The sequence below is a fragment of the Anas acuta genome, chromosome 9, assembly GCF_963932015.1.
Source record: "Anas acuta chromosome 9, bAnaAcu1.1, whole genome shotgun sequence".
Taxonomy (NCBI): domain Eukaryota; kingdom Metazoa; phylum Chordata; class Aves; order Anseriformes; family Anatidae; genus Anas; species Anas acuta.
The window spans coordinates 21281742-21308517 of record NC_088987.1 but is presented as its reverse complement, the minus strand read 5'-3'; the positions used below and the strand labels follow the sequence as shown (position 1 = coordinate 21308517).

At 52.7% G+C, this 26776-nt stretch overlaps 1 protein-coding gene across 1 annotated transcript; it reads right to left on the bottom strand.

The window, feature by feature from the left end:
• Nucleotides 1-1890: 1890 nt before the first annotated feature.
• Nucleotides 1891-26160, bottom strand: SGPP2 (sphingosine-1-phosphate phosphatase 2). The gene is made up of 5 exons (XM_068692152.1): nt 25867-26160; nt 15956-16114; nt 9661-9840; nt 7519-7608; nt 1891-2799 (listed from the first exon to the last, which is right to left on the bottom strand). Exons 1-5 carry the CDS (start codon nt 26104-26106, stop codon nt 2260-2262), a joined length of 1209 nt encoding a protein of 402 aa, XP_068548253.1. The 5' UTR covers nt 26107-26160; the 3' UTR covers nt 1891-2259.
• Nucleotides 26161-26776: the final 616 nt, after the last annotated feature.

Below are 26776 nucleotides of genomic sequence, written 5' to 3'. Positions count from 1 at the left end.
GGAAGCAACGCTGCTCGCCAAGAGCAGGGTCAGCAGCGAGGTTCAATCTGAAGCCTCCTCAGGGCCACTGAACCTGCTCCCTGCTGTCCACGATGCCTGCAGGGCTGCTCCGGCTCCGACACCCAAGCTTCGCAGGAGCGCCGCGCTCGGGGCTGTCGGCACCTGGACAAGCATTGGCTTTTTGGAACAAAAACCATGGTGGAAGAAGGTGAGGCAAGGTAGCAAGATTTACGGAAAATAAACCCATTCCGATACCTTTCATCTGGCAAAACTACAGAAGGAAGAGGATTTTGCCAAATTTCCAGTGTCTGGGTCTATTAATGACTTCCTTGTTTAGTCTTCTTGTGTCCTGGGAGTCTTCGCTCCCCTCCAGGGTCCCCGGTACCGTGTCCTCTCAGGTTTTCTGTTCTTCCTCAGATCTTACAACGCCTCGCACCACAACAGCTCTCCCTCCGCCTCCAGCAGAGCGAGCGTTGTGTTGGAAGACCACGAGGGGGTTGTACGGGGGGGCCTTATCAACCTGCGAGCCATTCCCCTTCTACCAGTCATTTACAAGTGGGAACAGGGGACAAGACGAACACAGCCACACCAACTCTTGCAAAATATCTGTATTTTAAAATTTGAACCAAGTACAGCTTGCATGTATCGCACGAACCACATGCAGGTGAGTGCTATAAAAGATAAAAATATTTATTTAGTATCTAACATGGAAGTGCTTGGATTTATCAAGTATAATTTATAAAATTCGAATAGCATAAGACAGCCGTGATTCAGCAGTGAAGTTTTACACACAGACCTGCACAGACGTCCCCGCCGCACCCACCCCGCTCCCCACCGCGGGCCCACCCCCGACCCTCTGGGAGCCTTCTCCCGGTTCCTGCCCGGCTGCCGCGCCTCCGATCCCACACAGCGGGCGTCAGAGCATCCTTGGGGCCAGAGCCAGGACACTCTGGCGGTGGGGTACGAGGAGGAGACCGAGAGCATCCCGCCTGAGCAGGGACCCACCAGCTTTGGTGGCTCAAACATGGTGCAAGCGCGCTCGTGCCCTGCTGGAAAATTTGCTTAAGCTGTTCGCATGCACACGTGGAGACAGACGTGTCCACACACACCTTTAAAAATAGTTGAGCCACAGCCTGGGCAAACCTACAGCTGGCTGACGCTTCTGCCTGCACTTCTTCTGGAGATTACTGCCGGGATTTTAAAGCCATGCAGCTCTTGCAAGTGCTCCAGCCGGCCAGCCAAAACTGCCAGCTACGGTTTTTGAACTCGATTCTATTTGCACAAGCAGCCAAGGGATGGCAAAGCACCTCCTTTACATTCTTCAAGTTTTTATTTATTTTTTTTCAGCCAAGAACACAAATGTACATGGTTAAAACTCTTTTACCACACACTGGCAGAAGGCGCGGCGGCCATCCTTGCAGCATTGCGCTTCCCTAGCCCAGCAGACCACGTTCACCACTGTGTTTCCCAACAGCTCACGGGTCCTGGAGCAGATACACATTTCCCAACGTGCAGCCTGAGAATGAAAGCCCCGGCAGCCCTAAATGCCATCCTACAGCTTTATGCAGGTGTTGCAAGGTGCGTGGAAGACTGCTGGCAATGCTGCGCAGCACCACCAAGTTAGGGCAGCTCAGCACCACCTCTCGCCGTACCCTGGTGACTCCCAGACCAGCCGTGAGGCGTTTGGAGGGCACTGCCTGTCCCCCAACCCCAGCACCATGGGGACAGCCTCATCCCGGCCCTACAGGGAGTGAGGTCAGGGCAAGCAGGCTGAAGGCAAGCCTCACCGCTGCGGTAACTCTGCTCTGCTGTACAGCACGAGAATCTCTCCCTGGAAGCTGGTTAACGTTAGAGAGATGTTAATAATCACTTGACATGCTTTGGGTTGGGTTTTTCTTTCTTCTGTTTTCCTTTTTTTTTTTTTTGTTTTTTTTTAAATAAAATGGGATTGCAATGGGCAAAACCAGGCCTGCAGGAATGGCTTGGCTATCAGAAGCTGGTGTGAAGAGCAACAAGCACACCCCCCGCCGGTGCTCATCACATACCTCATCTGGAACACGGGGCTCTGTCACAGGGGTGGTGACACCTGGGATCGCTATCACAGTTATTTGTGGTCGGAGATTCCCCTCAGTCTTCAGAAAGGGGCATTTGGGGCCGGTGCAGAAAGGCACGAATGCTTTTTGATCAAGTTACCCGCCTTGAACAACTTCTCCCTGAAACGGTGATGCTACGATTTACTTGTCAAGGAGGGAAATGTGCTCAAATCAATCCTAACAGCCCATGCAACAGTGGCACGATGACGGTGGCAGTGAAGCCCACTGAGGAGTAGGTCACGAATTTATAGGGCACTTCGACCTCCAGCCTCCTCCGGGCTTCCAGGTCACTGATGGGGAACTTGTAGCAGTAACACAGCGTGCCGAGGACCACGCTCTTCATCAGCTGACGTGTCAGCAGGATAACAAAGAGCCCTGTGAAGAACCTGGCCAGCACGAGCACCACCGTCATACCGGTAATGAGAGGAAACCCCAAATTTTCGCCGCTGTAGGCTGGTGCTGCGTACTGGTGATTTAACCAAAACCCCACAGTAGCTCCAGCTCCGGCTCCTAGAATAGTAGTGGTGTCCGCCCTGGTGGGGCTGTAATAGTCCAGTTTGGGGTAGTTGTAACACAGGAGGAGAGGCACGGCTATGGACAGCAGCGGGCAGAAGGGGCTGGTGAGCAGCAGGTGGTCTATGCTGTCCCACGCAGGGTACAGGAGCACCAGCAGCACAGCCGAGATCAGCGCCCCACCGATCACGTCCTGGAAAGAGATCAGGTTCAAAAGCTCGGTGAAAGGCCAAATGGGTTCCCAGATGACTGCAAACACCAACACCCGCACTCATAAGCAGCAGAACTGCCTGACCTCAGCACCTGACGCCTCCAGGTTCACAGATAAGGAGTGAGGGGGGTTTGCAAGCAGCTACGAGGCAGAAACAACGAGCACCCTTTGTGCTCCTTCCCACCACTGCCTCCTGCTCAGGTGCGGGCTCACACAGCCACAACCCCCCCACCAGCTTCCTGCCATTGCCTCCAAGCCCACAGCAGCCAGGATGCTTCCCTTCCCTTCCCTTCCCTTCCCTTCCCTTCCCTTCCCTTCCCTTCCCTTCCCTTCCCTTCCCTTCCCTTCCCTTCCCTTCCCTTCCCTTCCCTTCCCTTCCCTTCCCTTCCCTTCCCTTCCCTTCCCTTCCCTTCACCACCCCCCCACCCCAGCAGCCCCGTGCTGTCAGCGGGTGGCTCTGTTCCCCTCCAGCTCTCCACCAGGGGAAAGCATCTCTGGCTTCAGTCGCCTTCCCTCTGCACCCAGCAGTTCCCAGCTTGGGCAGTAACATGGCTGCTCCCAGGCTTGGCAGTGGGGTCCCCATTTTTGCCCAAAACAAACTCATTTTTGCCCAGAACGAGAGACTCTTCCTCTCCCCTGCCGTCACACTTTACAGGCACTCTGTACATCACTTGAACGGCAGAAGCAGACGCCCAAGCGCATCTCACAGACAATGTTACGATCAGCTGCCTCAGCACAAACCTTCCTCTCATAATCCTACAGGTAATTCCATCACAGCCGGATTGTTGCTTGCTTTGTATCAACAGAAGGATGCCGATGGGTGCCACCAGCCCAGCCAGAGCTGGGCACCTGCAGGCAGGAATAAGCCCGTGAGAGAGCTCTTGCCCAAGCCTCCGAAATCTGGCTGGTACTGAAGTGCCTGAGGCAAGCCCGTAGTTAAAACCTGATTTATTAACAGAGGCAAATCGGGTGTTTGGAGAACTTGATTGCTGTGCTGGGAAGGCGGGCAGAAGGCAGCCCAAAACAGCAGCTCTGTGTGGAAGCAGGTGAATAAAGAGCAGAGCGAGCAGCGTCACCGTGCTGCCCCAGGTATGGCTCGGGATGCAACAGAGTTTGTATGCTGACCGAGAAACCCACTGCCCATGCTACAGCCAACCCCACACAGCCGTGTCACGTCCTGTTCCCAAGGCTGAGCCCTCCCCAGCAGGTCGTGAGAGCTGAGTACTTCTATGCCTGGTCACAGAGCAACATGAATTATTGATGAGAACTCGCTGCTGGTTACACAGGAATGGGAGGACTTGCTCGCAACTGGAATATTTAATGAATTCCTGCTAAGCGTACTCAGTACCTGTACTCAGGAACACCCCAACTTCAGCTGTTCACAGCTACCAGGTAATGAATTCACAGCACGCTTGGCTTTAAGCAGCTCCAAGTGCCATTTTGCACGTTCCTCACACAGATTTCCACCTACGTTTATCTCCTCATCCATTACGTTAGGATAGCCATGGAAATACACCAAGTTGTTTACAGATAACAAAAATGTAAAATAATAGCAGGTGTCAATAGTTCACAAAATAATCCATCTTCTGATACCAGCTTTTAGATGAGGATTTTACACACGAAGACACGCTTGGGCCTGGCGCTAGCGCACGTATATAACCTATAAATACCCATGTATTGGGGTGCATGGTCAAAAATCTCTTACTGGTAGGGGTGCGCAACCAAAAGAGCTCAGAGGGCAGTGGTTTATACTGCTTGCAGTGTACAGGCTTGGCCCTCCCCCTTTTGGAGGGCCCCTAGCAGACACAGCTTGAAGCCAGGATGGGACCTCGCTTGTCCCTCAGGTCCAGTACCGCAGGGGACAGGTTTGTGCCAAGGCCAAGCCCCAGCCCAGGGCTGTAGGATGACATTTGGCAGTGCAGGATTAATGATTCTTCTCCCTGCTCTGTCCAGCGAGGGGGAAGACCAGCAGAGGAAGGATTACCCTGATGTCTTGAGAGGAAAAATTGCTTTTCTGACATCTCCACACTGTGCTTCTCCCTGTGGTGGGGACACGTCCAGTGCCGGCAGAAGCACATTCTTTGTCCCCTCTCCTCCATTTTGATTTTATTTCTCCAGGCCTTACAGCACTATTTTTCATTTTTTTTTAAGGACTGCAAAAGCACGTGGCCCGGCTGTCTGAAGGCAAGACCCTGCTGTACGCCTCCTGTTAAAACCAAGCTGATGCCACTGCTTGGAACGGGGAGCACCAAAAAAGCCCCCAGAACATCGACCCAGCACCCCAAACACAGCCGCACTCAAAAATATCGCTTTGACTGAACGATCAGGGAAAAAGCAGTTCTGCTCTGTCTGCAGCCACTTACTGCCTGAGCTCCCTGGCTTCATTCAGCACCGGTGTGACACGACGCTTCCCCTTCCACCCTGAAATGCCTCGCTTGTGTCTCATCCCATGAGGACGGCACTGCTAGAGCACGTCAAGTGCCACTGCTTGTTTACCAGCTTTACAATATTTAAAGATAATTTCAGGATGAATGGTGTTATTAAAAGCCCGAGATCCAGCATGGAAAATGAGCAGGGCGAGCACCACAGCGCAGCCCATCCCCAGGGCAGTGCTCTGGGCAAAATAAAGGCATCAGCCTGACCCTGTGCTTTCAGAAAAGGAAAAAACAATTACCTGTGTTTACAGAAACAGCTTTCAGGCTTCTTTTTGGTGATAAAAAGCATCCTTTTGACTTCCCCAGCACCGGGCAGGACTGCTTTCCCATTAGGGAAAGCCGGGCACGGCGCTGTCTGCACTGCAGCCAGGAGAAACCCAGCAGCGTGGCGCATTCACAAGGTCCCACTGCTGGCCCCAAAGGGCAAAGGGGAGATGAAAGCCTGCCACATTGCTTTGGGGGCTGCTCTCAGATCATATGAACACGATCTGCTGTGGGATTTCTCCTATCTATTTGGGATACTGCGTGCCAAGGAGAACACCATCGCTCTGATGTTCCTACATCGGATGACTCCAACATGCCCTGGCAGCGGTGAGACCAAACTCTGTTTGTCCCACTGAGATAGGGATCAAAAACTGGGCCGTGGTTTTAAGAGGGAGAGGAAATACACACATACATTTCCAAAATACAGTTGTCTGGGGGAAAACAGAACAAAGACAACCCACCACCACCAAACCCCAGTCCTAGTTTCTCCCATTGCTTTTGTTTCCCAAAAATAGTCTCAGTAAAATCACAGATTGTCTGCTTCAAAGTGCACCCAGATTTTTGCTTCTCCCTTTCCAGGTAACTCCCATTCCCACTTTTCACCTCCTCAGGCCCCATAACTGGAGGCGCACGAGGAAGCGACGGACCCTGCCTCTCCTCTGCTTCCTGCAAACGGGGAATGCTCTCAGGCAGCAGAGGCAGGTTTTGCAATTAAATTGTCTCTGAACAAGGCAACTGTGTCGCTTCCATCCCTTTCCAAGGCAGAAGCTCCTGGTAACAGCTGAGGCCACTGGTGCTTTTTCCCTTTCCTCTATTCATCGTATTCCTTCTGGTGTGAATACAGCAACACGGACAGCCCTCACCCCACTGAGTGCATCCACAGAGGGCTTTTAGTGGTAACCCCTTTCCGAGTGAAGTGGCTGTGCTCTTTGAGGCCCCCCGGCCCAGCAGCCCCGCTAGCCGTGCTGACACAGGCTTGTTTTAGGGCTGGGGCTGCCCCACAGCACGAGCCTGAGCCGCAGCGGAGCGCAGGAGAACCGCCCTGCCCTCGGTGCTCTGGGTCCTTACATGGGAAAACCCAGCTACGCTCCACGTGGATACGTTTTACCTCTTCATTTGCTTTACTAAAACACTACGACTGCTTAATTATACCCTTCGGTATTCCCTTCTGGGAGGAGCTCGGTTAAGAAGCCAGGAGGCAGCACCACCAGCAGCGGGTACAGGGTGCTGTTGGGGCCAGCCAAACGCTGTCCCTACAGCTAGGGCACGGCCCCGAGCCCCAATCCTGCCTCCAGAAGCACCTGTGGCCGATGCATGGTGCAAGGCTGAGTTCATGCAGCTTGCCCAGCGCTGCCCCAGCTCCCTGCACAGAGAAGCCCCTGGTGAAGGATGCTCGGCCCTCTGAAAGGCAGCATTTCTCACGGTGACACGAAGGAGGTTTCCCCCCCACCCCCCCTTAATTTTAAAGCCCTTTTTAATAGTGTCAGAGGCACAAAGGACTTTTTCTTCTTTACCCTAAAAATCCATCTATATTTAGAGGAGTCTTTCATTATCGTGGAACAGCAAGGGAAATATGCCAGGAATTCTCCCTGATTGACTTAAGGTCACTGGTGAAGAAAGGATGGCTCCAGATCAGCTTTAAGATACTGTTTTGATCCAGTAGGCCTGGGCAGGGAGGTCAGGCTATATTTTATAGACAACCATCACACAAAGGGCTCTCTTTCTTACGCTCATCTATCTGCCTTATTATAGCATCACTATTAGTTATAAAAAAACCCGCACTATTTCTTCACATGCGGCCAACAAGCAGCGCATCTCCAGCTGCCAGAGGAGGCTGCAGGCTGAGCAGGGCTCATCCAGCTCCTGGGTTTCCCCGTGGCTGCCTCTGAAGGCACAGCTCACAAACTCCCGCAGCGGCACGGGTGAGGCGAGCCCCCCATCCCACAGGGCCAGGGCTGCGCCGTGCACGGGGTGAGGGCAGGGTTGGGGCAGCGCGGCTCACCAGCACGGTGTGCATCCCCGTGTACAGCCTGCTGAGGCACACCAGCGTGGAGAAGACGAACGCCGCCGTCAGGCCGAGCTCGAAGGGGTACTGCGGAGAGAAGGAGAAGCGCACACGTTAGGCCATTACCCGCGTCCATGGGGCTGGGAAATCAAACAGCCTCACACACCGGAGCTGTCCAAAGAGACCCGTGTGAGCTGAGACGAGACCCTAGCAGGGGCAGGCCTGGGAGATAGGTGGCACCCGCAGGGTTTTGCCCCTCGACATCCACCTGGTGTGAGGCCCTAGCGCTGTGGGCCTCCAGAGGAGAGGGGCAGCGCGTCCTGGGGGCGATCCCCGAGGTCTCGCTGCTGCCTCATGGCCCGAGGGGAGCCGAGAGCCACGCTGTCTGCCCAGAGATTGATCGTGCTGCGGCAGCGGGGCCGGGGAGATCGATGGCTGGGCTGAAGCTGCCATCCAGCTGCTAGAGCCGTCAGGGTCGCTCTTCCCTCCGGCGTTTAAGGTTTAATCGGGCCCCTTACAAAGCTGCTTTTACATAATTCCCTCTCTGGGCTGGCTGCTAGCACGGGGAGAAGCGTTGAAATAAATCATCATTCTTTCTGTAAAAAATCACATTAGATAAAGAGTAAGCTGAACACATCAGCCCTTCACTCCACTCATTCAAATCCCGTTTCAGGCCTCCACTGAAAACAAGCCCAGTGGGTTCATTTCACTCTCTAAAGGGCAGTTTTCTGGAGGATTAAAAAAAAATAAAAAAGTGAGATGCATTCACCCAATGTAACCCGGCCTCCTCCTCCTCCCCAGAGCCCAGCGCCTGGCCAGGCTGGCCGCAGGTCAGAACAGCTCCCGCAGCACCGCTGGGCACACCAGCTCCTGCCGAGCCTTCCCTCGGTCGTGCCCCGGTGCAGACAGCTCGGCCCCGCTGCAGATGCCCCCCAGGTTCACGCAGTGCTATTTCTGCCTCACTCCTCCAAGCCCCCAGCGTATTTATGCCCACTTTGCTCCCCCTGCAGCCTGGGAGCTGGCCCAGGCCAGTAACTGATGAGGAGGGCAGCTCTGGGAGACAGCGCTGTAAGGCACAGGGAGATCTGTCCTTCTTAATGGAGGCAATTAAACCATTTAATTATTTTGCAGCAGCTTTGTTTGTTTCACGGCAGTTTCCAACAAGCACAAGGCAGCCTGTGAAGAGCTGCGAGCCCCACTCCCAGCTTATCAATCAAGGAGCAGAAAGCAGTGCTGCCCAGGTCTTTTTGGCAGACCCTGCACACAGTACCACGGGCAGGGGTGATGTATTGCACCCCGACAGACAGAGGAGACGTGCTGCTTTTATACCAGGAGGCTCAGCCCCTGCGAGCAGCTCCACGTCTGCGTCTGGAGGGCAGCACAGCCAGCAGGGAGCTGGTAGCACAGCCTCCGAGGAACCCCAGAGGATCTCCCAGCCAGGCCATGAGTCCTCTGGACCGATTATAGGGGTTTATCTTTGAAACATGCTTGAGGAGAACAAGAACCATGCTTAAAGATGATGCAGCCAGGAAGTTATTACTGCTAAAATACAGGAAATGCCTGTTAGTATTCATAAAATGACATCAAAATGACCATCACAGAGCAATAGTTTTCCAGGAAAAAGCTTACAGGAAGATGAAAGGTGGAAGGTTTGGGAAAAATAATAATTATAGGATCACCCCAAGCAGCCTACAGCAGCAGTGCAGTGAAACTGATGCTACTTCTGCAATGAACAGGCTTTTAAATTGTGTTATGCACTGTTAGCCTAACACAAGCGATAGTCAGGGCATTTCCAAGGATGCTTCTCCTTGTATCAGACAAGAACAGGTGACATACGGTTCCCTCAGTGTCACCAGGAAGGTGACAGCCTCCAAACCACATCTCTGAGCTGGGTTTGTGCTAAAGCAGGGAGACTGCCACACAAATTATTCTCGTATCCATTATCGGCCAGCTACAGAGCCCAGGGAGAAGTGTGCAGCAGTGGAAATGAACACAGCTCCTCTGGAAGTGGCAGCAGCTTGGGATTTGTGGAGTTTTCTGCAGTTTGCTGGAAGGAGACTAGCAGGCTTGGGTTTTGTTGCTGTTTATGTTTGTGTTTTTTTGTTTGTTTGTTTGTTTTTAACATTTTTTAGCCCTTACCTTGTACTGGTTCATGGTTGCAATGAGAAAGGAGAAGGAGATGGCAGTAGCTGCCATGGCGTGGGTGGAAGGCATCCCGTACTCCGCATCCGTCCGCACCTCCAGCTTCACGACAGGTGGCGAGAGGGGACGAGGCCACTTCAGGATGTCCTTGGAGACCTGCCCTATGTACATCACGATCTGGGGAGAGGAAACGCCACAGGCTGTCAGCCCGCACAGGGAATTTCCACCCTGCCCACCCCACAACCACGGCTATCTGAGCTTTTCTGCTGCAAAATCCACCGCCCCAAGAGCAGAGCTCATCCTGTGAATTATTAAAGGGTTTTCCATTATCCTGGTCAGCGAAGGCAGCAGCTGTTTGCTATGCAGCCCTGTAACCCGATCACAGCTGGGACCACGAGCAGGGCTCGCTGACGAGTCACCGCAGCAGCACAGTGCGAGGAGAGCTGGCTCCCGTCCCACACTAGCCAGGTGTAAGTCCCCAACACGTCCCTTTTAACTCCTGTCCTGCGGCACAGAGGCACCTGAGACATCACCTGCACGAGTGAGCGCTGCGAGATCCCAAAGGGATTTAATGCTGGGAACAGGTGCAAGAGGCAGCACAACAAGGACACGAGCAAAAAGGAAGGCATTTGCTTTCTGGTACCCCCACCCCTCCCCGGATAGTACACCCAGATACGTGCAAAGCAAGCTCTGCAGCTCAAAACTTCTTTTTTAGCACACAGATCAGGGTAATTGACACCTGTCATGAAAGCTGCTGCACGAGACAGCTCACTGCTCTGCTTCTTGCACTTCCACTAGGAAAGCAGAGCTCTTAAAATACCATCCTTCCCAGGCTGTGCTGTTCTGGCACGTGGCTAGCAGCACGCCCATCCGCTGCCCTGCTCGCCACCAGCTGCACTGCATCCCTCTCTCCCACCAGCCACTTAAAAAATACTTTCACCTTAAGAGCAGAATGGTGGGATTGAGGGTTCACAAAGCAGACCCAGAAAAAAGAACAGGGTTCCACATTCCTTCATCCTCCCTACAGCAAAGGACACACTGAGGGGATTCCCTGACACCCAGCCAGCCCCGGCAGCCTCTGCTCTTTGCACGATAACCAAATGCCAGGGCTGAAAGCAGCAGTACTCTGCAGCAGCGGATAAAGCTCTGAGGCTACCAGGTGTGATACCACCTCAGAGGCAAGGTCGGACAAGCCAGTTTATCAGCAGTCCTCTCTAATGACTTCCACTTGTAGAAGTATTATTAGCCCTAACACACCAATGTATTACCGAAAGGGAAGTGAGTCACCTTGGAAATGAGGGCTGTACTCGGGCTCCTGAGAGCCACAAACACGCCGGCTGCTGGCAGGGGTACAGGTAAGCAAAAACACCAGGTGTTCTCCCAACATGTTTCTTCCGTTCACTCCAGGATAATTCCTGGCCCTTATATATTTTTTAAAAACACGTTGTGCGGCCACATACGGCAGGGAGAGGTGAGACAGCCTCGGCAGGGCAGCAAGGGGAGCCCAGCATGCTCAGGCTGCTCTCTGCAGTGCCAGACCCTCGCCTTCAGCTCCCCCGGGCACAGGGCTTCACGTGCAACGTCCTGCACCGGGGAGCCCCACAAGGTGTGGGGACACCACGGGGACAGCCACTGCCTTGTGGGGTCACACCAGCACGGGCTCATAGCAGGGAGTGTCTGAGCTGTGCTCCAGGCAGCTCCCATCTGCTGAGGACAGAAAGCATCCGTCTCCTTTAAGCGCTGTGCTCTCTTACGCCACACTTCACTAGTTCCTGACCTTATTTCTCTGTCATTCTGGATTTATTCTCCAGCAGCCCCAGGAAAGAAAGCAAGCAGCCTGCAGCAGCTTTTTCCAACATAGCAGACGAGAAAGGCCCTGTAACAAACCCTCAAATCATAAACATTGGAGCACAGGAAAGAAGAAGGGAGATGGAGAGGTGAGCATGGAGACAGGCTGGAGATGAACACAGAGCTAAGCTTCCCCCACAGGACTTGACTTGAATTACTTGTTTGCACAACACCAGACACCCTTGGTGGCCCAGAACAGTTTTAATATGGGTGGAAATTACCCCAGCCTCAGACCCTCAGTAACTCAGGATCATTTAGGTCACAAAGCCGGGATCAGAGGACTGGGGGGCTTTGCTGCAGCTCCCAGCCTACCCCACAGGAGACAAACCACACACTTACGGTGGCTGTGGACAAAGAGAGGACAGTAGGTCAAGGCTTGGCCCTGCAGCACCCAACCACCAGCATGGGTATGCATTTCCAAACCTAAACACCCTAACAGGCATCATTTGATCTGTTATAGGCCAGGGACAAGAAAAGGAACCTTGAAGCAAGTCATCTCTTTATGCCCTACTGTTCTGTTTGCTTCTTCCTTACACCACTGATGTTTCTGTCCACCTCCTGTCTCACGCCGTGCCTCCTGGTGCTGTTCCACAGCTCTGGTACCAGCTGTGTTTCACCCAGCACCAGCCCCAGACCAGAGGGATTTTCTGCCGTGCTGGTGGAAAACCATTTGCAGGCATCTTCAGCATAAATAATTTTAATTTGCATATTAAAAAGTACCTCTGCTTTTGAATGGGGAAGTTTGAACCTGGAGACTTTTCCATTACTGAAGCAACAAAGTCAACACCGAGGTGGATGGCGCAGGATGTGATTAACTGCGGATAGCTAGGAGGGGATGCGCAGGAAGCTGGCTGAGACAAGAAGCACTTGGGGAAAGACTTCTTCCTTGCTGTCCCCCTCTCCAGGGCTGTCCTGCAGCGCCAGAAGCAACACAAACAGGGCTGTCCCCGTGCCATGCTGCCCACCAGGCAAAGTCTGAGGGCAGGGCAAGGCTCAGTTGCTGCCATGGGTCAGCAGCCTCACGTTTCACCCCACGAACACAACCAGCAGCTGCTATAGCAGCACGGCAGCCTCTGGGTCCTTTTCCTGTAACTTCCCTGCTCCCAGTCACACGCGGTCCCTCTCCAGGCACGCGTTCCCACCTGAGCCTTTTGGCAGGAGGTGTGGGTGGGGAGCGGGGCACGTCCTCCTCCCATGCCAGGCCCCGGCCTCCACCCCGGCCTCGGCGCAGGGAGGCTCCCTGGAGCAGTCGGGCTGGTTCCTCCTTTTGCTCTCCTGTACCTGGTCTGCCAAGGGTGCACCAGAACATATCTGTTTTAAACTCACTGTTTTGCAGCTCTCCTGGCCGTGCTCTCGATCTGCTAAGGGGATGAAATTCTAGAGGTGCGGGGCCAAATGGCATCGGCAGCTCCTGCTGCGCCAGCCTGACTCAGGACCCACCGGTTTCAGCTCTGAAACAGCAACTCAGTGATCTGGCTCTGGAAACCCTGGATGGGCTGCAGAGGGATTTGTCACCTTCCCAGGAAGGAAACTTACAGCTTGAAAGTGATGTCCCTTTTGTTTTCCCTCATACTCACTGTGTGCTGATAGGAGCGACAGAGCACATCAGGAACACCACGGAGAGGGGGGAAAAAAATGAGGATGCACTAATAATAAACTGGCATTTGCAGCAGATTAGCCAAGCAGAGGCAAAGACCGCATCCTGGAAGCGCCAGCTCCTTTCCAGGGCTGTCAAGGCAGGCGTGACTTTGATTCAAGGCAGAGGCACTGAGCCAAGCACCCAGCCGGCGCCGCCCGCAGCCCCTGTGCTCAGCAGATGCAGCCTGGGCTGGCAGATGAGGCTGCAGCAGGAGGGTGCCCCTCGGGGAGCTCTGTGTGCCCCCGGAGAGCCACGCAGGGTGAGGATGGGCAGGCTGGGGAGCCCCAGCACCCCAGCAGGCTGCGATGTCCCCAAGCCCACGGCCGCAGGCACCCGACCGCTCGCTTATCGCCCCAGCACACCTGCAGCTCCCCACCCGCCCCAAAGTCCACGCTGGGCGGTTCTTTATATTGTACAATTGGTTGTTACTTATATCATGCAAACTGCAGCTCCGTGGGCTTAAAAGAGGTGTGGAGACACTTCACATTCATGCACTCCGAAGAAAAAAGTACTCAAGTGAGCTTCCACCTTTTAAGATGAGATGCGGCAAGCTTAAAGCGTGCCCAAGAGCTGTTTTATTTGAAGCTGCTTTCCACCTCCAGATTTCCTGGCTGAAGCAGGAGCACGAAGCATCAAAGCCACCTTTGTGCAGGTTGAGGAGCGTCCCCTTCAAAGGGCTGAGGAAGGGACGCGCAGACGTCGGGATGCCTGCAGCACCAGCCCCGCACCTCGCTCTCAGACACCAGGCAGGTATTTCACTCGTCTGTCCATGAAGAAAAAGGCAAAGCCCACGGATGTGCTATGAGTCCCCAGAGGAAGGGCACCATGGAAGCATCACACGTGGTTTAAGCCCCCAGAACAGCTGGATGTGACCGCAGCCCATATTTCCCACAGCCACCCCACTGAACCGACACGAGCAGCTGGTTTTGAGGGCCTAGGACTGGAGAATGCAACCAAGGTACCATGGGCAGCCTCACCTGCTGCTGAGATGCACTTTGCACGATCCTCCTTACTGCCCTCCTGCAGCTACGAGCCTGGCCCTTGTGTTTCAAAGCTTCCAGCTTTGATGTAGAGTATTCACGACTACCTTGCACACATCTGCTCTTGTGACTGATTTTATTTCAAGCAGCTCCTTCCCCTGGTGTTCCCAGCCAGCATCCTTCTCTCCCCGACTTCATTTGCTTAGGGGCTCATCTCAGCTTTCAGCCTCTGCTCAGAAAATAGCCTGTTCCCTAGCCATCCCTGGCCCTGCTCCAGCTGGAATTTATCCTTCTCGAACGTGGGTGACTGGCTCTGCAGAAACTATCGCAGATAAGATGTCGTGTAGGCCTTGCAAACAGCATTAATACTTGTAACTTTTAAGGGAAGAATCCCCCCGGTTCAGCCTGGGACCCCAATTCTATCATTTGCGCTCCAGCTGCTCCGTGCCATCACCATCTGCACAGGAACAGAAGTGTGTTCAGATCCCGATCCTGCCATAGCACGTTAGCGAGCTGTCTCGGACCGACCCAGACCCCACACAGCACCATGAACCCATTCCTGCTCAAAAGCAAACAAGCCATCCAGCTGAGCTTGCCATAACATTAATGCCAAGTCTACACAATACTTCAAACCATTTCATACTTAATATAATTAAAATGTTTCTAAAGCTACAAATTGTCCAAAGTCTGTGTATGTAAAACAGCTTCCCCTTTTCAGTATAAAAAGGCAGCCCCACAACTCCCTTGGTAACTGAGAAATAATGTTGATAGCCATAACATCAGACGGTTGTGTACTCTAATTACGCCAGGCTAGATCTGGCCAGTAATCAGGTAGCCTCCTTGCCAGGTAAAGGCAAGGCAAGTCTTCAGAGGCACGCAGGCAGCTTGGAGGAGTCACTTTTGAGCAATATGCAAAGCCAGAAGGCAGTGACTACCAATTATCATTCTGTGGCACACTTCCAGAAGCAGTAGGTGTACTCCTGGCCAAAACCCAGCTCTAATTACACAGTGTCCACCTACTTCTGAATTTCATCTGCAAGTTATTTTTCCTGTTCTCTTTATAAAAAATTATTGACTAGGGTTACTGGCACAGAAGAACTGATGCCTTCCATCCAAGACTGGATGCATTTTAAATGTATGACCCAATTCAAGTTTTTATTAGTTCTAATCATGTTATTTGGACAAAAGACAGGATATTATTAACCAGAATTGACTAAGTCAAGGAGAAGCATTGTTGTAATGAAAAAAGCTAAGTATCGCATCCAAGTTTTTATCAAGTTTCAATTTCTCAAATCAGTGTAGACTGACAAACAGATCTCCAGGGTCCATCATCTACCAGAGATGCTTCTTACCTCCCTTCTTTGGTCTAAAACAATCTTATTTGGGCAAAGATGTAATAAATATCAAGATGGGCAGTGGCAGTGACAGAACAGACATTCCTGTATAGAATAAAGTGCCTGTTTACCCACTGGTTTTCAGAGCCAGAAGAGAAACCCATTACTCCGGATCCCCTACACTGCATTTAGGAAGGCTGAAGCAATGCTGAAGCCTGCTGATTTGAGAATGCTTCAGTATTTCTGATGGACAACACTGCAAGTAGCACCCCAGGTATGAGGAGGGGAGCAGTAGTCCATGTCCATATTGCCAGGTCCATGTTCAAGCGTTCACCCTAGCAAGGCTGAAGACATTGAACCACATAAATAATGTTGGGCTCTTCTGTTTGTTTGAAGAGGTTTTGTTTGTTTGAAAGGTTATTCTTACTCTTAAATACCCTTTTGCTACAGGTAGGGAATTAAGTATGTGCTTAAGTGATTTAAATACTTACAGACCAGATGATTATCATCCTTCTGGACACAGAGTGATCGATGTTCCAGTAGGTAAATGGAAGGAAAGTGATATAAAAGATCTCTTCACCCAGAGCAGCTGAAAACTTGAATAAGTAGTAGTAGAAGTAGTTCTTCACAACATATTTCTGTGGACAGCCCTGCAAACAACAGGATTTTAGAAACGTTTAATGAGTTAGAAAACTATATCAAATATCCAAGGAATTTCACTGTAATGGTTCCCAACCCTTAAACTAAATAATTTGTTAGAACAAATGTCAAGAAAAAATTAAATTTTTGTACTCAAAGACCATTGTAACAACTCAATTACACTTAGCAGAGATCAGAAATCCATTAGGACTAATTAAGGGCAGCAGTCACATCTACGAAGGTTTTCCAGAGATCAGATCAATCCTTGCTCCAGGGAAATTATCTACATTTAATAAAAGGGCACTGATGCTTTTATTTCCAAGTTTCGACATCTGCAGTTAAAAAGAGCCACCACTGCTTTTGCTGGAAGAGTGTTTTGAGATGAAATGAGTGAAATGGAATCACTGGACTGCTTCTTTTAAAATGTGCCTCATTAAGTCAGACAAATTTACTTCAACAGGCCTGGAAATTTTACTTTTCTCTCTTCTGAGTGGCAGGCAGCCCGCCGGAGCTGGGAAGCCCCACGGAGCTGCATGTGGCACAGAGGACACGAGGGTTTGCTGATGATGATATCTGGGACTGGGACATCACCAAGCAGCCTGCTATGGTCCTGCTGCAGCAGCTGCAGCATGCAGCCAGGTTGTATGCAAACACCTGTATGCTTCTGGAGAAAAGGGGACCATGTGTATGAAGAGGATTTGGGAGGCAAAAGCTATACACGAAGAGGATTTGGGAGGCAAGAGAGCCAAACTCTCTTCATCTCTCCTAAGAAAAAAGACATGCATGGGATTTGGCTGGGTAGATAGGGGCTGAAAGAGCATCCTACAGATTAGGGCTGCAAAGGGAACACAAAGGTTTCAGAGACTCCCTAAGTAAAAGAGCTTTGACGTAAACTCCTAAAGCTCAGAGGAAAGCTATCATGCTTGGAGCTGATTGTGAGCCTAATCCACCAGAGAGAAAGCCTCATCCTACATGACAGTGCGAAAGCATAAGGATTGTCTAGGAAGTCTAGACATCCAATTGTGACTCATTTGGAGAGCAATTAGACGTTCGAGTCCCTTCATCTGCCTTCAGTACGGAGACGAGGCGAACTGCCTAAAAACCACCGAAGCAGGATGGAAAAAGACTGCATTCATTCACCTACTGCAGGGAAAAAAATATATTAAATTGATTTTTGCATCAATAAAGAGAAAAGATGAGTCAACACTTCTGAAGCGCTCGGGTTGCGGGAGCGTTCCCCCGTGCATTAGTGCTGGAGGTGGCAGCTCAGTTACCGGCACCGCTCTCAGGAAATCCAGCGACGGAGCTCTCAGCCGAAACGTCTCGAGCCTCACACACCAGTGAGAAAACACCCCCGGTGCAATTAGCTGCGATGCTCCTGCCTGAGATCATTAAACCATCTCTGGTCATATCTGCGGGTCCCCGAAGACGCTTTCTGCCAGCGCCGTTAATTCCTCCATCAGGCGGCCGTCCCCAGCGCCCCAGGAATTACAGGCTTTAGATAAGAGATGAGCAGACACGTCCCCACGGTAATTCTTTTCTGCTTGAAACCTCATGGGGTGAGGGATAAAACTTCCTAATTACAATAATCTGTTTTGTAGGGGGGAAAAAAAGCAATTGTATAATTATTCAGGTTCTAAAAGAAATCAGAGCTAAAAATACTTGGTGGCAGAAGGCAGGGCCAAATCCTTCCACACTGCTTTTTAGAAGCCTTTCTTTTTCTCTCTTCTCCTCCATCACAAGTCATCTCCCACTTGCTAGTTTGACTTGTTTAAACAGTTTTGTGTTTTTTTTTTTTGTTGTTGTTTTTTTTTTAATAACACACCAGCAGTTCTGAACGAGGCGCGAGACAAAGCCCACAGCCGTGAGAGGTGACGGCAGCAGCCAGAGGACAGGTGCGAAAGGCATCTCGGAATAGCTCCACTTGCTTTCAGTGTGTGGCAATGAAAGTTCACAATCCTCATGATCCTAAGGTTGTAATTATGGAAAGCCCACCAAGCCTGCTCCTTGTACCTCCGGACAGCAGCCCACAAACCCTCAGCTAACACTTACTCCCCACAATCCTTTTTTCCTGACAGAAGGGAATATCGCTGCCTTTCCCAGAGCGTGTGAATTTGGGTGAAGGTTTAGCATCTCCCAATGCAAATTTCTCAGCCCGCATTTTTACACAACTGAGTTTTAGCAGAGGAGTTTGTGCCTCATGGACTGCCGTGACTCGCGGCCTCCCGTAACCTCGGAGCACCCGCAGTGAGTCAGCCCCTCCGTCCGTCCCCGTCACTACTCGGTCAGAAGCAGAGAGCTTTTAATGGGCAGTAATTAAGGCTGTAGGCAAAGCCAGAATTTTAAGAACTTTTCAGAAGAAAAGGACAACAAGCCGCAGCATTCCCAGACACGGGAGACAGATAATTTCAAACAAATGACCCTTCTCATCTACTTGGAACAAAGTCAGCTGCTCAAATTATAAGCGATGCGTGTGAGTGTGCAAGTCGCCCTGAATGAAGCCCCTGCCCAAAATATTCACACAGCAGCAGCTATTACAGCTCTGCCCAACTTGCCCATCTCCGCACACTGACGGTGGGAAAGCAGCAGTGCAAAGATACCACCCCTCTTCCCAGTCCTGTAGGATCTCCCGTGTAAGAGCTGAACAGGCATGGGCATTTCTGCCCCATCTCCAGGGACCAGCCCTAGGGCTCAGAGCCTGACCCAGAGACACCATTAACCAACGTTTTGGTACCAGCTCTCGGCTTCTTGGGATCTTTCAGGAGATGAGCACGATTAATTAAGGTTCTTGAAGTCGCTACATGACTTCACTTGCAACAGGAACTTGGCAGAAGGTTGGGAATTTCTCCCCCAGAGACCCTACTGAATGCATCGCGATTCTTCTCACTTTGGGGATTTTTTACACTATAAAAAGTCACAAAGTCTAGAGAAGCTGCTGAAGACAAGGCACATGAAAAAAGCCCCAGAAAAAAGCGCCTGCTGTACGTGCAGACAGTAGAAACCAGACAGCTTGGTCCTGCAGTGCAGTATGGCACAGAGCATAAATCTGGGGGGTAACACAACACCAGCCTGGAAACTCGCTACCCCAAGGTGGGATGGTGGCAGGACAAGGGGGCCGTGTCCCCAGGAAGGGGCCCTGCATGGCTGCAGCACCATAAGCCTCTCTCAGGGATGGGTTGGAGGGCACAGCACCAGCGGTAACGTGAGGAATAGAAGCATGGAAACAACTGCAGAGATGTTGGAAAGATAGGAGAGGGGAGAGCAGTGGCACACAGCCTACAAAATGCACATAAGAAGCCCCAAGACTTGACAAATCTCACCTAACCAAACCCATGAGTGTGCAGCTCCCTGCTCTGCCCAGGCACTTCTAATTAGGTTGTGATTCCCCCTCTCCAGAACGTGATGCAGCCAGGGCACGAGAGCTGCCCAGGTTTGTGCAGTGTCCTTGTCCTTGGAGAGAGACCTGCGGCTAACTGAAACCTGAGAGGCCACGGGATGGAGAAAAGCCAAGCAGGAGAAAACCCTCTTTAAATGCGACAAAGTTCCCAGAAATGGCTCGTCTGCCCCGTCGGTTAGTGCGCAGATAGGCATCACCCAGCCTGCAGCTGCTGTGCACGTATTTATAGGGGCATGCACTGATGGCATAATTATTAGGGACAGCCTTGAATCATCGTTTATTGAATCATCATTTAGTGCAGATGCAAGAGGTGACAGTGGGAGAGCTTCCAGCCAGCCCCGGCGCTTTCAATGCTCTCAGACAAAGCAGCAGTCTGGAAGTCAGGGGGAGTTCTGGTAGCATTTCAGCAGCTTAATTCATCCCAAGCACCAAAAAATAAAAAGAAAAATCAAAAAGCCATTATGCAAAGCTCTCAGCAAGGTGCCTTAGCAGCTCCCCAGCCGCTGTCTCTCGCAGCTCTCATCACGACTTCCATCAGCACGCCTTGATCCCACCTTCCCCCTTCATCCCCAAAGGATGGAGGCACACACGTCATCACCAGCATGGCCAGCACAGGCCCAGGACACAGAGAAGAGAAGACACCTCAGCTCTTTTATCTTCAGATGCTTTTCCCTTCCGCCCTGATTAGTGCTTGGGAGGCAGGCTTAATTATATATTTCTGTACATTGTTCTGGAAGCAACATAATTAGGCCTCCTTCCTTCACCGAGAGGGCACAAATAGACGTAACAATCTGCTGGGTTGTTTGAATATAGCACGGAATATGGTGAGACTAGAGCTGAGAGAGGACTTGCTTAGCAATTAATAGGAAGAATTGATGAAGGAAGAAGAATCATCTTCCTAAAAGAAAGCTTGCTTAATTAAAAAGAAAAAAACTGAAGTCTCTCAGAGACATAAGGCAGTGGCTGCCAACTAGGCAGATCTCTCGTGGAGGACAGTGCCTGCAGCCAGCTGGAGGACACCCACTGCTTCCTGCAAGGCACGAGCAGAAGCCCTGTCTGTCTGTCCACCCAGGACGGACAGATTGCACTCACATCACTGACAGCAGGCTCTGACCTGTCCTCACCGACACCAGCGATGGAGGCTCCGCTGCTTGCTGCAGGCCATCTCATATTTATGATACCCCCTGGATCAGAAGGCATTGCATAGCAGCCAGTTCTCAACCCGACCTTCAACTTGATGATATTGATTTCTGTTCTTGTCCTCCAGCTCCTCCTAACTCCATTTCTCCAGCAGCAGCCCCCACACTCACATTTCCAGCTGGTTCCTCCCACAAGGCTAAGAAACCTCTTCCGAAGAGCCTCTGTACTCATTGCTTTCTGTCCAAAGAGGTTCCCTGAGGCACTCCAACAACTCTCAAGCCACTTGACTTCATAAATCCCTTCCTTAGCAGATGCCTGGAGAGCTGACACCCCAATTCCTACCAGCTCCTACACTTGGGATTCCTAGATATCGTTAATAATCATGCTCATCCGATCTGCCCCACACAGCGGTGTCCTGGTGCCACAATTGCATTCCTTTTCTCCTAACATCACTCGGGCAGCGCCCTCACTCTCCCTTGTATGCTCTGTGGGACCTTGTCCCTCTCATCACTGCTCTAGCTGCCCGAGCAACTCCTCAGGCTTCCAGCTCTTCAGCTTCTGGTTTTAACCACTGACAAGTGGCATCAACAGCAGCCTCCTGCCAAGGAAGGTGCACAGCACCAGCACTGCTTATGCATAGCAGCTGCTTATCCACAAGCACTGGGAAGGCTCAGTTCAGCTCCTCCATCCTCTCAGCAAGCCACCAGCCCGATTGTCCCCACCAGAGGTCACGCAGGTTGGATGCGAGCTGCTCCAGGAACCCTGACGGAGGCAGTGGGAGAGCTTCCCAAGGGCTTCAGCATCTTCCTTACTCCAGGAGGACTGGCTTGTGCAAAAAGAGGAAGGAACAGGGCACAAAAGAGGCAGGAGAAGGAAGGACAGAAGGAAAAGGCTGCCCTTCCTCCCTGATTTGCAGTGGGAGAACAGGTTTGTGTAATTGCATTTTAATTCTCCAGAATTACACTGCAATTTCATGAGGTACACCACGGAGCCTACGCCTCAAAGTGGTAGAGGAAGATGTTTCAGGAGTTAGATAGCTGCAGGAGTACCTGCAGAGAGAGGAAAGAACCCAAGAAGACAAATTACCGACTGCTCAAGAGGACGGGGATTCCAGCCTCAAAGCAGATCAAGAAACTCCTCCACAACTCAGCGGTGTTTTGTACTCCACAGGCTGAGTACCAGCAGCAGCAGCTCTGGGTGGGAGCTGACACCACCGCCTCCTGCTCGACTCCCTGCCAAGGTGACCCGAGTCGGAGCCGTCCCAGCACTGCCACGGCTGCCAGACACCCAGGGTGTTTGGGAGAGAAGGGGCAGCCCCACAGTGCTGCTCCCAAAATGAGCCCCTTCGTCCCACCCAGCAGCACGATGGACCCAGCCGAAGACTGTTTCCACAGCAGAAGTCTATCTGGAGAGGCACGGAGCAGCCAGGATCACCCCAGCACTGACCCCATGGGGTCACGTCCCTTCTGCTCCCCCGGGGGCTCCTCCTGTAGCACCCGGCAGCCTGGTCCTTGCTCTCCTGTGGCACAGCTTCGGTGCCTGACACCAAGTTCTGTGAAGTGAGGCACCTGCACGCCCTCCACATGCACACAGACCCCATCGGGTCTAACTAGCTGCAGAAGGGACAGACACGGGGCGCTGCTGGAGCCGTGGCATCGCCCCGTGGGCACCTGTGCTGCCAGGCTCGAGGAGCTCCGCAGCAGGACGTAGCACTGCCACTTGCTTCCAAAAGGACAGATGAAACATCTTTTTCATCCAGCAATACATGTTGACTAATGTAGTAGCAAAATGGTAATAAATTAGCAACATAACCCTGCATGAAAGCATTTGTGTACCTCTAGATCTAGACCAGTAGCTGTTTACCTTGGAAAAAATAAATTACAGGTGCCAACTACATGGAAGAGATACGGAGCCCCATGAAGCAGGAACCTGAATAGTCTTATTAAAAAAAATATAATTAAATGTGATGAAGTTTCTCTCTCTTTAGACATCACCGTGCAGACATTTAAGGCCTCAGATGTACTTGCCTGCAAGGCCATAGCAGGCAATAGTCCCTTTCCACTGCCCAGATGACCTGTAAGTGCTTCCCATACAACACGCACGGGAGGTAACGTAAGAACTGGCTGTCCAAAGGAATTTTCCAGGAGAAGAGATTTCCTCTGGCCCCTTGCCCACGGAACCTGCCCCAGACTCCAGAGATACAGAGGAGGAAAATGACAAGAGATGAACTCCTACTCTTCTGCTTGATAGCCGAACTAATGGCCTGAGACATTCAGCAGAACTATAAAGCAGCAAGTGGCTTGCCTCCAAGCAGGGGAATTAATCCCAGGATCCTGGCAGCTCCTCATTACGAGGTCCAGCAGCCTCCAAAGGGATGACTCAGGCTGTGCTGAGTCACGAAGCGCCCGGTCCCAGCACCACCACAGCCCCTCCTGGACCCCCACAGCAGCAGCAGCCCTAACAGCACCATACAGCTACACACGATCCCTACTGCCATCAGCGAGTGAAGTTTCACAAATGTTTATTAGCATTGGGTGCTTCTAGAGCAAGATCTGCCAGGTCACTGAGTGCTGGTCACAGATAGCACGTGCCAGGCTTTGACACAGCTCTCCAGCCATCCCGTCTGGGATGGGGCTGTATGCCAGCGCCAAAAGGGAGTCCCAGTCATCTCCTGAAAGCCTCTTACACTTACAAACATCCCTCAGTGGGAGATGAACCTCAGTGGTTCCAGAGGAACCTTCAAACAAATCCCAGATGCAAAATCTGTTGCAAAGGAACACTGCAGAGAGACCCCAAAGCTCCGGGACAAGTCTGCGTCAGGCTGCCAGGCACCCTACCTGCGTGCTGCCAGCAAGTACCCACACCTCCAAATGGAAGTATGTTTTTATCCACCTTTTCCCTTGCCCTTACCCTCGCCTCCCTGCCATCAGTCCCCGTGCACGAGGCAGAGCTGTGCGATCGGTAACGGCAAGCAGGCAGCCTGCAAACACCACACCGCCCCGAGCAGTCCTGGCAGTTAAGGTGTAACTGCAGAGTAAATATGAACTGTGCTCCTTCACAGTCAGGAAGAGAGATTGCAGGAGATGATAAAGCATCTCGGAAAAGGAAATGGGGAGAAGAAACGAGTAAATCGCTACAGAAAACTTGAAATAAGATTTTTCCCCCCCCTTTTTTTTTTCCCCCTCTGTTGCCTTTAATTCAGGATATCAGCTTCAGGACGGAGCTTCCATCAGGAGCCTACAGATAAGCAGCTCTCTGCTTTTCAAATACGCAAAGCATTTTTTAAGTTATTCAGTGAAACACCGAAGAAGCCTTTGGAAAGTTAGTACTTGTTTATATACAAGTATATACAACAACAAAAAATCAGGACAAATACCTTCCAACCAGTTTCAGATGTAGACTCCCTGTAAATCAAACTAATGGTAGAAAGGAGTGCAGAAGAAGTCCTAGCTAGAGACACTGTAACTATAAGAAGTTAATGTCTTGTCTTCTGTAATGATAAAACCCATCAGTACCGTCAATTAAAGCCCTTGGGTTCAATACTAAGCCTGAGCCAGGGCATAAATAGCACATTGCATTAGCAACACCATGAATTATCCTCAGATATCAGTGTTTTCACTTGAATTTTTTTTTTTTTTTTTTTTTTTTTTAAAAAAGGGGGGGGAGAGGTTCTAACTGATCTGGCAGGGAACACAGAGCATGAACTAAGCAGCAGATCCAATGCTTAGGAAACACTTTACATCCAGATACGTCACTCCTTGCCTCGCCATCCCACAGCAGCTCCTGGGGTGGATGGGGCTGAGGGCTGAATCCCAGGAGCACAGCCAGCCATGGTGCTGCTGAGAGCAGCCACGAGGCCTTAGAGAACACATCAGCTGCAGGTGATACCTGGCAGAAGGCACTGCTACACCACGAGCAGCACCACCAGCAACAAACATGTGGGTAATTAAAGGTCTCTCCCCCAAGTCCCGTCTCACTGCCCTCCCTCAGGCTCCCCCATGAGCATCCAACCCTGCCAGGCATCTCCATCTCCTCCCAATCCAGCACCAGCTGCACCCTCAGCACCCCTACCCCCATCCAGCCCACCTCGGATGGGAAGCCCAAGAGAAAAAGGGGGTGCCGGGGGGATGGTGCTGCTGCAGCCCCAGCAGCTGGCCAGCCACGGGCAGCAGCCGGACTCCAGCACACATTTACGTGCTCTACAGGTATGACCAACCTCCTGGTCGCACAACAGCTCACACAGGAGAACCTGAGAGCTTCCAGACTACTGTATCATTGCAAGAAAGACGAAGTAGTATGGAAGATGTTACACCAGGGAAGCCGTCTGTCCCACTAACACCGCCTTTGGGGTCCCCGTGCTTCAGGAAGGGATGCCCCAGCTGAGCAGAGCCACCAGGGTCACCGGGGGTGAGCCACAAGGGCGGTGCTCTGGCACCTTGCTGCAAACGCCCACAGCAAAGAGCAAGAAAACGTCACTGATCATAAAAGCTCATAGCTGAGGACTTTGCTACTCGTAGCAGGCTCCTAAACCCACGTTTGTGGTTTTTTTTTCCAGATGGATCAAGGCCACCCCAGGCCATTTAGCAACAGAGAATGGAGGACGTTTGGTTGGCGTAAGGAAAAGCCACACTCAGCTTTGCTTTCTGCACCAGGACGGAAATCCCGAACCCCTGCTGGGGCTGCCAGGGCCCATTCCCGGGGGTGCTTTAGACCCTCCTCACAGAGATGGGCTCCACAAGAGCCAGGAGCCTTCCTTAACAGCTCCAACGCCGCCCTGAAACACTTGTCAAGCTGCTGCTTCCCTCTCCATTTCCTTTAGATCCAAATTCAATGCTTTCCAGGACTGGGCAGTGAGTTTTTTAGGTGGAAAAAGGCGGAGAAAGGCCCTCCCGCTGGCACGGCGCGGTGCCGTGCCCATGCAGGACGCATTGGCCCTTCCAGCAGCGATGGCTCCAGGCGAAGCGCCCGTCCCTGCCGGCGGAGCGTTACCCCGGGGAGGGCTCCGGTGCCCGCCCCGCTCCATCAGCCGCGCTGAGCAGGCACCGGGCAGGGCCGGCCGGGGGCTCCCCACGGCTGGGGCTGAGCCCGCAGCCACCGGCGGGCACCGTGCGGGGACCGCAGCACCGCGCACCCCCGGCCGGGCTCCCCCAGCCCCCGGCCCCGGCCCTGCTGAGTCACGGCCCCCCCGTCCCCTTCCCCTTCCCCTTCCCCTTTCCCCGCACTCACCCTGGCGCCCCGCACCCCGTTGTGCGGCCGGCAGCCGGCGCTGCCCCCCCGGCGGCGCGGCGGCCCCGCGGCGGCCCCGTTGCAGGCAGCGAGGAGCGGGGACTCCCCGGCGGGGTCTCCTCCACCTCCACCTCCTCCTCCTCCTCCTGCGCCCGCATCGCCGGCGGGGAAGAGCCCGCAGCAGCGCTGGAAGCGCGCCACGGGCTGGGAGCCGCGCAGGGCCCGCAGCAGGCGGCCCATGCTGCGCCCGCCGCCGCGCCGCAGGTGCCCGGCCCCGCCCCGCCAGGCCCCGCCCACACAGGTGCGCCCGGACACGCCCCGTTAGGCCACGCCCCCTTTGGACCACGCCCCGATAGGCCACGCCCCGATAGGCCACGCCCCGCTGGGTGGCCCCGCCCCTCCGTGCGCCAGGCCACGCCCACCGGGTGCAGGGGGCTTGGCGCTAAGGGCATAAAATGGCCGCCAGGCAGTGTGGGCAGGGGTGGGGTGGGTGCACACAGGGTTTGGGGGGATAAATGCACCAGGGGAGTTCAGGCTGGCAATGAGGAGATGTTTCTGCTCACAGAGCAGTCCGGCACGGGGATGGGGTGCCCAGGGAGGTGGTGGTGTCACCGTCCCTGGGGGTGTTTGAGGAAAGGCTGGATGTGGTGCCTGGGGACAGGGTTCAGTGGGTGACACTGGTGGCAGGGGGACAGTTGGACAATCTTGGAGCTCTTTGCCAACCCTAGTGGTTCTACGATTTCCAGCTCTTGGTTAATTTTCTGTTCGCTGAGGCCTCCACAAACACCGAGGAGGGATGTGCCTGCAGGAATTTACCATCCTCCTGGCTGCGCCTTAGGACACCCATGGCATTAGATGACAGCAGCAGGTTACTTCCACCAACACAGATGATTTTAGCAGAGGCAGTACT